Source organism: Corvus cornix, chromosome 2 (assembly GCF_000738735.6).
Source record: "Corvus cornix cornix isolate S_Up_H32 chromosome 2, ASM73873v5, whole genome shotgun sequence".
Classification (NCBI taxonomy): Eukaryota; Metazoa; Chordata; class Aves; order Passeriformes; family Corvidae; genus Corvus; species Corvus cornix.
The window spans coordinates 119,106,816-119,119,189 of NC_046333.1; the positions used below are offsets into that span (position 1 = coordinate 119,106,816).

At 40.7% G+C, this 12,374-nt stretch overlaps 1 protein-coding gene across 3 annotated transcripts in view; it reads left to right on the plus strand.

The window, feature by feature from the left end:
- TRIM55 (tripartite motif containing 55) overlaps positions 1–12,374 on the plus strand; it is a 36,276-nt gene that overhangs the window by 15,018 nt on the left and 8,884 nt on the right. The window contains exons 5-10 of one of the 3 annotated variants that reach the window (XM_019289019.3): positions 24–257; positions 1,348–1,370; positions 1,467–1,591; positions 2,405–2,628; positions 4,504–4,791; positions 7,091–7,181. In XM_019289019.3, the coding sequence (XP_019144564.2) occupies positions 24–257; positions 1,348–1,370; positions 1,467–1,591; positions 2,405–2,628; positions 4,504–4,791; positions 7,091–7,181 (985 nt within the window). The remainder of the gene's footprint in view (positions 1–23; positions 258–1,347; positions 1,371–1,466; positions 1,592–2,404; positions 2,629–4,503; positions 4,792–7,090; positions 7,182–12,374) is intronic. The other 2 variants (XM_010405137.4, XM_010405138.4) reach the window with 2 other exon arrangements.

Genomic DNA, 12,374 nt, shown 5'->3' on the forward strand with positions numbered 1-12,374 from the left:
AACATAAACCAAATGATTCACAGGAATGCTGCAGACGACAGAAAGAACAGTTGTGTGAAAAATTTGACTATCTCTATTCTGTACTGGAAGAAAGAAAAAATGAGATGACGCAAATAATCACTAGAACCCAAGAGGAGAAACTGGAACATGTCCGCTCCCTGATGAAGAAGTATGCGGATCACTTGGAAGCTGTGTCAAAACTGGTTGAATCAGGAATCCAGTTCATGGAAGAACCAGAAATGGCTGTGTTTTTGCAGGTATAAAGTCTGTAAATAGAGATAGAAAAAGAATGATGGGTTTATTGATATATTATTTAAGCATTTCTCAATTGTAGGCCCATTCAGAGCTTGGTTATCTTCAAGTGACCATTTATACAAACTCGTTTTTTAAACACTTGAATCAACTCAGACAAGTAACTACTCTTCTTGTGAATAGTATCCAAATCAAGAACATGAGTATTTGCTATTTGCACCAAAATATACTATGCTGTATATGAATTTCTGGTCCCCACAGAAGAAACAGGAATGTAAACATATTCCACCTAATCTTTATTTTCCCACCAATATCATGGTGGGACAATATGTTCATGTATACATGAACTTCTGAGAATTATAGGTTTCACTTGCAAATTGACAAAATTATTAACTTTTCAATAATTTGTGTGCTAACTTACATTTGTATGCCTTTACTTAATTTTTTTTCTTCTGTTTTCTCACTATAAATTTAAGAGAGATGAGTAGGGAACCATTAGCATCCTGTCCAATGAATTCACTGGTGTAGAATTTCTGTCCTGCAAGTTTACAATTCCTCTATACTAAAGGCTGGAAGGGCATTTTCTACCAAACAAAACAAAACAACCCCACAAATAAATAAAAACAAAATAAAACAACCCCCACTTACTTTCATCAAAGAATTGCCTTTGAAGAGTACAATATTCTTCCGAGACAAAGAGAATTTTGTCTGTCCAAAAGGATGCCCTTATGGAAAGTCAAAGATGTAATTACTGTGACTAAAGGGGGTAACGGACCAAATGCTTTTCACCGTAAACACAACCAAAAAAACGAGGAAAAATATTTCCATTTGCGGGTTTTTTTTAACCAACTGTGTATATTTCCCATCATATTCACGTTTTAATTAAAACATCTTTGAAGAACTGAAAGGTTTACTCAGCTGTATACTAATTACCATCCAAATTTCATCTCATTCATAGATGTCATGGCTGTCACTTATGAAATCCTTATTAGTGCTTTTAGATGCTGCCTGTGTAAGAATTATTTCTCAATGCATAAAATGGCTGAAAAAATAGAATCATTTAAGAAGTCAGTTATTTATTTTTTGTTTCCACAGAATGCCAAAACATTGCTACAAAAGTAAGTATTTAAACATGAGACTCTTGTTTTTTATAATCACTTACAATTTATAAATTTATCTTCAAATCCAATGCTAATAACCAATCTCTACTTTAGAATTACTGAAGCTTCTAAAGGATTTCAAATGGAAAAAATAGAGGATGGGTATGAAAATATGAACCAATTCACAGTGAACCTCAGTAGAGAAGAAAAAATAATACGAGAAATTGATTTTGACAGAGGTATGTAATTTATTTCACCAAAATTTCTTTCTTATATATCAGCTGTGTGTGATTCACATGATGATACTGAGTAGGAAACCTTGAATCAGATATTTCTCTCTATCCCAAAATGTAATCAGAGCATTATGTATCAACTATAATCAAATCCAGGCTTATTTCTCTGAAGCGCTAAGATGGCCCTGAACAACATCCAACATTTCTTAGTATAACTAATGTGATTATACAAAAGAAAATCCAGTGCTAGAGGCCTCCCTCTGGAAACAACCTGGACCACGACTCCAGACCACAGGATGTGTCAGATGGCACAAAAGCAATGGTGTGACCAAGTCTCACAGTCTGGTTTAGGCGTGTTGGTACCTCAAGCCTCCAGTCATGCACTGCAAAGCACTGATCTGGTAAAGAATTATGATGACAGCTTCAATGGCATTAAAACAAACATATACCTAGAGCTGAATCATGACAGATTGTGCCAGATCCCAGGTAGCCTCTCCCCAAAATGTGCAGGGCTGTGCTGCACATCCCTCATGAGGGTAACTGCATTGACAGGACTTTCTGTCCTCCTTCCCATCGAAAGGGCCAGCTTAAGATTTTAACCAACATGTGTGTTCAGTGTCTTCCCTGCCCCAAAGCTCCTGCTCCATGGTAGTGCCCAGTCCAGGCTGGTGGGAGCAGGCTCCTCACCAACACCCTCTCTGCCAGACAGCAGATTGTCAGTGAGTTTGATATGCGATTGCAAATGGCTTTTTAGTTATGTAAAGACTGAAGCCATCTTCACATGGTGCTCAACCTGTCCTTTTACACGTTTCCTATCAGAGGAGGAGGGAGAAGAAGAAGAGGAGGAGACAGAGGATGGCGAAGGCTTGGGTGAAGTCCACACAGAGTCATCAGGAGAGGAGGAAGAAGAGGAAGAGGTGGAAGAGGAAGGCACGGAGAGTGCACCACAGCCACCTCAGCAGGAGCCTGAAGCACAGAGTGCAGGGGTAGAGCCTCTGGCTGAACCCACTCCAGCACCAGTGCTGGCTGCCCCAGCTGGTCAGGTAAATGCCTCTGCTGCCCTGCTGCCCTGCCAGCTATGCTGAGTGCACCTGGCAGAGCCAGAAAATGCTCCCCTGTGTCCTGTGGGCACCATAAGTCAGGAGAAGGGCTAAGGGAGTCGATGTACTGGAGGGCAAAATTATTTATTGCCCTTGTACACATATATGCAACTTTACTTTGACCTGTGCATGTATCACTTGATAAGGAAAAAATTAGCTGCTAGATAAATTAAGATATTTATGGGATACGTAAGTTATAAATAAAAAAGACTCCATTTGGGAGTTAAGTGCATTAAAATGAATGTTCTGCTTGCTGTGATTTAACTCAGACTAACTGTTATAAATGAGATGATCTTAAAATATTTATACTAAGAGAATTTGGTATTCCCTCTGGATTTAGGAAGCTTTCCACCACCAGTTTTTAGATTATACTTCTAATCTGTTTTCTGTGAATGGCGCTTGCTGCCTTCTGCTTTGATCATCCTTGGATATGTCTAGGTAGATGCAGGAATATCATACACCAAACAGCAAAGGAAACTGCCTCTTACAACCTAACAGCAAATAGGCTCAGGGTGTGAATATTTTAGGCCAACACTTTTCTCAGGGAATGTGATTAAAATGAGACCATAATTGCTGCATATTCTAAAAGATGTACATTAAAAAATATATTTCATGTGCTACTTTAGTTTGCCTTGCATACCATTAACTTAGCAAATTCTCCTCTTACACAATCTACTCAATGAAGTTGCTGAGGGGGTTAAGGCTGCTGTGAATATATTTGAGGAGGCCTATGTGAAAACAAGAAAGCCCACAAAGGATCTTTGATTGTAGCAAGCTCCCCACATAAAACAAGTGAAAAGAAATACTATTGATTCATTCCTTACGAATCTATAAATATAAATTTATAGATCTAAAAACATGTGTGAGTTTTCACCAGTCATGTGAAGATGTTCTTAAGTCAGGCTTTATTGATTTAATCAAAGTTTGAAGATTTGCATTGACTTAACTAAACTTGTGTTCCCTAACTGATGTACGGTTTTATGCAAACAAGAACCAGACATAACCAATTCTGCCCACCAACATGAATTGTCTAATTTCTAAGGCTAAAGTGAGAAGGTACAGCATGCTGCTTTAGCAGTTGTAAAATGCCATTAGGAGACAGTCAGGCATGGAGTCAGACATGGCATGTGGGTGCTGTGGTGTGGGGGATACCTGTATTTCAGTTTTTGCTTTCTGGTGTAAAAAGGCAAAGCAGAAATGCTGTGGTGATAGCAGGTTGTGTGTGTAGGAACCCCGAGAGCTTGATGCAGGTAGAGAGGTGCAGTTCATCTGGCTGCTCCTCTTCTTGGCAGAGCAACAGTGCTTGGCTTACAGCATTGATGGCAAGGCTGGTGGGCAAATGCTTCTCTACTTATTCTGACTGCTCATATCAACAGACTCATTGGCAAACGCGTTGTTCTTAACCTAAAATCCAACCAGCCATTTGAAGGTACCTACACCTGTCATTCATGGCTGATACGGGTTCACGAGGCTCTTATGCATATTTTCTTAAGTTTTTAGAATTGAATTGAATTGAGGGTTTATCTGAATTAAGGAACCCCTTGCTCACTCCTTTCTCAGTTAGCACTCCCTTCCCAGCTAGTTCTACCCTCCTGTTCTATTTTTTGGTTCATTTATTTTCTTTCTCTTGTCTGTGTTATTCAAAGGATAGTTGCTTTTGCTTCACATTTTGATTGCAATTATTTCAGATCATATAGTAGGACAAATCTATGCCTTGCAGTGATATGTAACAAACACAACATGCAGCACAATGTGACTACAGCAGGAAGGTAATGTGGTGCACTCTGCTTGTTCTTCTCTTTATCTGTCCTGATTAAGGATGTTGTTGTGACACCAAGTGGTTCTCAACAGACTCCCAAGTCTGACACTCAAGTGCCGGCCACAGCAGAAACCATCGATCCCTTGTTTTACCCTAGCTGGTATAAGTCCCAGTCACGGCAACCAAGCAGTCCGAGCTCAACCCCAGTGAGTGGGCTGGGAAAAGTAGGGACTCCTGTTTCTCTGGAAACAAGTGCAAAGAAGGCAGAAGCCCCGAAAGCAGCAACAATCGAGGAGAGTGCACCAGGGAGTGGTAAGGAAAGCAGTGCCACTGCAGCAACGTCCAAGGTCAGTGCTTCCGAAGTCACCCCAGAGGGCTGTGACGTGCAGCAAGGCGGGAACAGCAATTGTTAAGGAAAATGTGACTTCATTTTCCTCTGCATGCAAAAGAATAAGAATAATTTCAAAGATGTGAAAACAGCACAAATTTTCATTTCAGCAAAGCCACTGGATTTATGGATGGTTTCAGTATGTGACAGGCTGACTCTATAGCTTCAGAGCAGCATGCTGGTGGTTGCTTGTGCTTACCTGCCAGTGTACCTTGCTTGTGCCAGCTGTTACTCAAATTACTCACGCACAGGAGGTGTTGTAGAAAGGATGGTGATGTCTCTGCACATCAGATATTTGCATGTGTTAGTGGAAGAGAAATCCTGTGCATGAGATTACTCTCATCACCTGCTGAAAGTCTGTGTTTGTGCTGTCCTACCATGGCTGGTTGAGCAGCTGTGGCTTGGCTTTGCCTTCTGCAGTTCTATGGCTGCACCTGGAGTGCTTCCCCACGTGAACATGAAGCTATGCAAACACCCAGAGCCCTCTTGTGTGTTTGATTGCCTCTCAGTAAGCAGTGTGATTTCCTGGGTTCAGATCTGTGGCAGAGGGTTTGCTCCAACGATTCTTGAGACTTGATTAAAAGAGAGCATGAAGATAATACATTTCAGTTCAGTGTTAGACACTCAGCAGCATGATGGGATAACAGATACTGATGTGTTGAGTACAGGAGGATGTTTTCCTTAAAGTTACAATATTAGAGTTGGTATAACCTGAATTTGAATAATCCTCCTTCAGCACGTGTATACAAACTCCACATGGGCCAAAGATACAGCAAACAGAATTGAGAGAGCTGTGCAAGGATTTGGACACTATACCAACTCCTGCTCCAGTATCTGGTGATCAGCCCATGAGCAGCACTCCATAAATAAAACCATCATAATTCACAGGTTCCAGCTGCATGTTTTAACAAAGCAATTACCTGTATGTGTGCAATGAGAGGAGATTATCTGTGTGTGTGTCTGTGTGTGTGTGAGAGAAAGCACAAGGAGGTAGTAAGTATTTCATGCTTTTTCCTTTAAGTCTAGAGATGACTACATAGCATACATAAGCAGCTATATAGTCAACAATTACTGACTGTATGACAATAGGTAAACAATCAGGCACAAAGTTAGGAGAAGGAGTTCACAGAGATGTGATAAAAGGGGCACTTATCTTCTACTACAGGTCTCAGTCAGTGACACTTGAGTTTGGTGGCTGACTTCTCTGGCTTTCTTAACAAAAGCAACATTTGACCACCAAATTTCAGTGGCTATTTTTCAAGTCAGGGTTTTAATTGGAGAATATTTGAGTGGAATTAAAAACCAAAGTACTTTAAAATTATCAAATCTACTATGACATTGTCTTCTTAAGTATATTCAAAATGAGCTGGCAAAAAGTAAATTCACAGTGAAATTTATTGGTGCTGTTTCTTCTTATCAGTTACACTGATGACCAGGCAGCCTAACTTCACCATAGGTAGGTAAATTCTGTACTAGGTTTACTTCCTGGGAGCTTGCCTAAGTGTGGTCTGCATCCCTCAGCCCCAACAACAAGAAAAGGAACAAAACTTGCATTTGATGCGGGCAGCTGTCTGAAAAACAACAGCAGTTGGGTACCCAGCTTTCTTCATTGAGTACTAGGAGCAAAAACAGGCACATAGGAAAGATGTCAGTTCCTGTTGGCATGTGAGTTTGGGGGTGCTGCATCTTGGTATTTTCCCAGATCACAGGTGACACTGACATTTTGGGAGGAGGAGGAGGCTGTCAAGAAGAATAGCTCATGGTTCTGGTGATGTGGGAGAATGCAGCAGGGGAAACAGCTGAGGATGGGATTGCTGCTGGGCTGGAGACTGGGCAAAGGATAGGAAAGCTCAAGAAGCAGTAAATTGCAGAAGAATAGGAAAAGCAGAGTGACCAAGTGAGGGCGATGCCGTGAGATGATGCTGTAGTCAGGTTTAAGGATCTGAGCTGAGATGTGTCTATGTCACAAAGACATAGGCTGCTGTTGTGTGGCAGTGATTATTTTCAACTCTGTGAACTTCAACTTTGTCTTTTTCCTGCATGTGGTTTTACACAACCCACTCTGAAATGCTGTATTCCCTTACTTTTTTTTAAACCCCAGCTGATGTTCTTCACACGACTGTATTTACTCCCTTCCTCTAATTAAAGTATATCATGGAAAAGTGCTGTGGAAACAGAGCTTTTTCACAGAACATAGTGATAATGACTAGTTCATGTGATGACAACACTGGTGAAGCACTCTTCTTATTTTCTCACAGGAGTTAGCATTCTGCCTAACACTTTTGGCATTTCTTATCATACTACACCGTCTTTGGAATCTGATTCAATACATGATTTGTACTTTCATGGGTAGGAAATACTTCATTTTACCATTAACTAACAGTTCAAATTGTGCATCTGGTGATGTTCATACATAGCTTTAAAGGATTTTTTTTCCTTTCTTCCCATCCAAAAACATCATGCTAGTTCACAATATGAGCTGCCTAAAACATTTCCTCCTCCTCACAAATGCCACCCTTCAGCTTACTCCTGCATGGTTAAATATTGCATCTCCCTGGTTCAAAATGAAAAGAGACATTTACTCTTGCAGACATATGGGCTCTTATTTCAGTTGCTGTTCAGATGACCAGCAGGATGGAGAACCTGTTGGTTGACAGATGTGAAGAACACCAAGCTTGTTCAGTCCAACAAGCAGGGGAGGAAGAGCTGGAGAGTAATTATTGCCATCAGATGGGTAAAGGTCAGGAAAACAAATCCATTGAATAATCCTGCTGCCAGGATTGTTATGGCAAGCAAATCACCTGTGCCCCCTTGGGTGGATGGCTCAAGCCCCACTCCCCAGAGGTCCCCACAGAGATAGTGGAAAGGGGTCCCCTCACACCCCAACTCACACAGCACACCCCACATTCCCTTCAGGTCCCCACAGGCATTCAAAACTATCCCTCCCACATTCCCAGTGAGCATGGAGTACCAATAATGGCCATTAAAATTCAGCATTTGCAGGAATCCCAACTGGTTTAGACAAAGGCTTTTTTCCTTAGGTCACATTAAGAGCTGAAATATCCACAAGATCAAGGACTAAGAACTTCACTACCAAGTGAAGTTGTCCCAAATACAAACTCTGTAATCTAAACCTTAACTATTCCACAACATCTCTTCTGGAGTAACCCCTTTCTTGGTAGGCAAGACCCATGACTTAGTTCTTCCAGCTCTGAATTCATGCTCCTCTTAGGTAAGACATACATGTGTGTTCAATTTTCAGTGTGATATGACTGACCTACAGAGAATTCTGTATTACGACTGGGATGTTTAATGTTATTTACTGAAGACTAAAAACTTGTGACACAAAACAACTGTAGTTACCTTTGGGTATTTGCTCAAATGACAGACAAATTCAATTTTGATGTATTCCTCAACACAAAAATGCTTGGTTTTCCCTGCTCACTTCCTGCACTGTACTCTCAGCACTGTACATGATATGGAGCATCTATGAAAAATGGCAAATTATTATTCAGCTTTTATGTGCAGAACTTCCAGCACTATGACTGAAGAATATCTCTCCATTAAAAGAATAAAAAGGGAGAGGGAAGAAGTTATCATCTACACTTTAGTTGAATAAATTAGGCAAAAAGATTCACTATCTGGCAGTAATTTGAATTTGAAGAGCACTGGACACTGTGAATCTCAATTAAGTTTATGGATCATGGTTTAATTTTCATTTATTTGTGTTTGTTTTTGAAAATTTGTTGTATTATTACAATAAGACATAGAGGTTGTTTGTACTCCTGGGAAATCAGGCATCTGAAGAGCACTGTGCTTTTTTCCCCTTCTCTTTTTGTTTTTAATTCAGAATACCTTTTGAAATTAAAAATAGACAAATGCAGAAAGCTCTTATTTCTACTCTATGTGGTCTCCAGTGACATCTTTATGATTTATTTAATAATGAAGTAGAAAGGAGGTGAAGGAAAAAGACATTTTGGTCTCAGATTCTATTTGCATAAAAATGGTTTTATTCTCCATGCATAGTGAACTGGCTGGTTAGACAGTTTATGTGTCTTTATCTTTCATGGGAGATCTCAGGTCACTGCCCTTGTTCCTTTGTGTGATAAGCCCCTGAAAGTCAAATAACAAAATTACTCTGAATAACCATATAATTATTTACAATAATAGTATAAATCTGCATGACTGTCATAATAAGAGCAGCATATAATTTATTTTCAGGCTGTTTTAATAGAATTCCCCAATAGGGATTTCCTTGTTTTTCAGCAGCAAAAAGAGATAAGTTCCCCTATTAATTCTAAATATTTCCTTTATTTAACGGTTGTTTCACTCTAAGAAATTGTATTGGTGCATCTATAAATTTCCTGCAGAGTGCAGGAAGGTGTAGCAGCAGGGATAAGGCAACAGGAGTTGCAGCCCACAGGTATACAGATTGCTTACTGTAAGAAGGGACAGAAGAAGATGATTCAGCATGAACAAAATAGATAACTCTGCATTAGAGAGCCTCATCCTTCTTCGGGGAGTGCCTAAGTCAGAAGTGTGGTCACCACGGGCAGCTTCTGCCTCTGACGGAGAACGAGAGGCATCTCCAGCAAGAGAGAGTTCAGCAGCTGCTGCTGCTTCTCACTTGGCACCTCTTCCACCTGCCTGCTGAGTGTGAGGTGACATTGTTCCCAACCCAACTGCCTCTGTTCGGTGTCTAAAGCTGGGGGCATCTGAGCCTCTGGAGATGACAACCAGCAGCAAATGATTACAACACGGGGAGCAGGAATAGTGTCAATGAACTGCCTTGTCACCATGGGGAGGGATGTATTAGTGGAGGGTGACACAGACATTAGCAAGCAGGCCTTTCAAGTGCATGGGAGAAACAGGTCTTGGAGTCCCACAACTTTCCCTAATCATGTTTTGTTGGCAACATCTCTCATACAGTGAAACCATATAAATTTGTGAGAGTTCATCAAAGTCTTGGTTTGTCTGTGTCTGCAGTTACCCAGTTTATTTCACCTAAGATGAAGTACTGGACCCTGTATTCCATTGCTCAAATTCCCCACAAGAAAAGAGTCAGTCTGTGGCTCCAGAGGACTCCAGTGCATACATTTAGTCCAAAAGGAAGTGCGAGTTAATCATCCACAAACAGTAGCCTGATCTAATTTCCCTTTGCAGCCAGTAAGTACAGTGCTTTAATTCCATTAGGATATAAAATATAATCAGGACTGAACTGTTTGGGAGGAGAAATACTAATGGAATGGCCTATGCTAATCTTGTATCGTTAGTTTTAAAATTTTCTATTATTTGCTTGCAACCTTATGCCATCTGCCAGAATTACCATAAGGATAGTCCTCTCTGTATTCATGTACTGTAGTTCACTTTGCCCTGCTGCTGAATACTTTAATTTCAGCTGGTGATCCTTCAAATTTTTTTCCACAAGACAGCTTTAAATCGTATCAGAGAGGTCAGTATTTAGCTAAGTTTTAGCTGATTGGTTTTCATGTCCATATGCAGACAACATGGACAAAATAAGATCCTTGAAAACCAAAGGAAGGCCAAGAGATTACACTGTCCTCTTTGCCCACATACCTCCACTTTTCCATCAGGGTATAAAAGGCATGGTCCCACATTTTAGCACAGTACTGCTCTGGAATGTTTGCACAGGCATTGCACCAGAACACAAATGAATAATTTTCTCTTCACCAAATTGGAAACTCAGTGTTGCCAATCTGCTCAGGTAAGGAAGACAAGTACCCACTTTAAGCCAGCTGTTCCAAGAGGGATTTCTTGCTCAAGAGAAGGCAGTCTTTCAAGACTGGATCTTGAAGGAATGGTGCTAAGAAAGGGTCTTCATTCCCTCTGGCGCATCCGACTCAGCCTTCCCTCAGTTTCCCGCAGGGCAGAACAGGAAGTTAGCATCAGCCACAGGCATGGCCCAGGTAGCTCTCTTCCAAGACACCAGCTGCTGCTCCAAAGGCTCACTGCTCCCTGCAACAAGCGTGTTTAGTGCTAATGAAGGATCCAGAAATGTAGACAGCAAAAATCAGCTTGATATTTGCAATCTAGGTCTTGATATACCTGTATTTTACCTTTCCTTAGATGGAAAATTGATAGGTTTATTTCTGTACCATTAAAAGATCTGCAAGGTTTGACTGAATGAAAATGGGTCATCTATTCTTCATGAAGCTGAGCTTTTTGTAGGAGACCATTGAATCAGCTGGTGCAGAAGCCCAAATCAAGCTCTGTTTCAATCTTCTTCCTAAACATCCCTTAAATTTCACCTGGGGGAAAAAAAGGCATTCAGCCTGTACCTGAACTATAGGGCAAACACTAGATGTAAGAAACTCAGTTAACAGTCAAGAAATTCTGCCTTTGCTTCTCTGTAGTCAGAGAGTTGGGACTCAGTGATAGCAGCTACGTCAGTGGCCACTGGCTGATGTTCAGTTGGTGGCAAATTTTGCCTGTAAATTTCCATTTTGTATCTTGACTTTGTGCTTCAGGTGCATTTTTTCCCCTTGGTTTGGCAATACATGCAGAGGAAATCAGGAAAGTCTTGATTGTTCCTTTTTTAACACCTCTGTCTCCCTTAATTCTGAGAATTATCTGGGTGATTCAGAGGCAGCAGTGATGAGTCGTGAGGGCAATGCATTAAGACCAGCTTTCAGACAATAGTTTCTCATAATTAATATGAGTGGCAAATACTTCACCTGAAGTTTTACCTCAAATAGTCTGCTCTGCTGTTTGTCTGGTGAGTCATAGATACTATCTGATTTATGGATATTTCTTTTTTTTCAGTCTATTACTAGTAAAAGGATCTCCACAATGACAGTTTGGACAAAATTATTTTTCCTGTTGAAATTAATACAAAGCCAGGCTCACCTAGACGTTGTCTTTCTGTTACTAGCTCATTTAAATACTGACTTTTACCTCCATTCAACCTCCTCCTTCAAGCATCACTCATTCTGCTCATTGTTAAGGTGTTTGGAAAGGAAAATAGAATGTAAACAAAAAATATTTCTTAATCACGGATGAACTGTTGCTGGTTTACATCACATTACAATAGATGTATGTCATAACTACACAAACCATCTGTTTGTGGAATATTTGGTTAGTTATCTTACTGCTTTGAGACAGCCCAGGCTTTCAGGGTAGCCATTCACTCCCCTCTGGAAAGCAGCACTGGTAGTCCTGTAACCATTAGAGATGGATCAATATTTAAATGCCAGCCTATCTGACTGAAAATCCCAGTGGTGGTAATTAGTTAACTGGGCCTGAGCCCCTATGTTTGGATAGTGTATCATTCCACTTGCAGGCCTTCCAGGCTTGTGAGCAGATGAGGGGCTGGACTGCAGCACCCTGCGGTGCCCACCTACCACACATTTAAAACGGAGATAAAGACCAGGGGGGCTGCATGTGCAGCCAAAATTAAATGGAAAAAAGGGAGACAGACATATCAAATGATGATGATTCAGTCTTATATCTCTTTCCAGGTGATATGTATTCCTGGCATCTTTGCAATAATCTTCAGGTCATTAAGTAAGAGACCGGTGACTA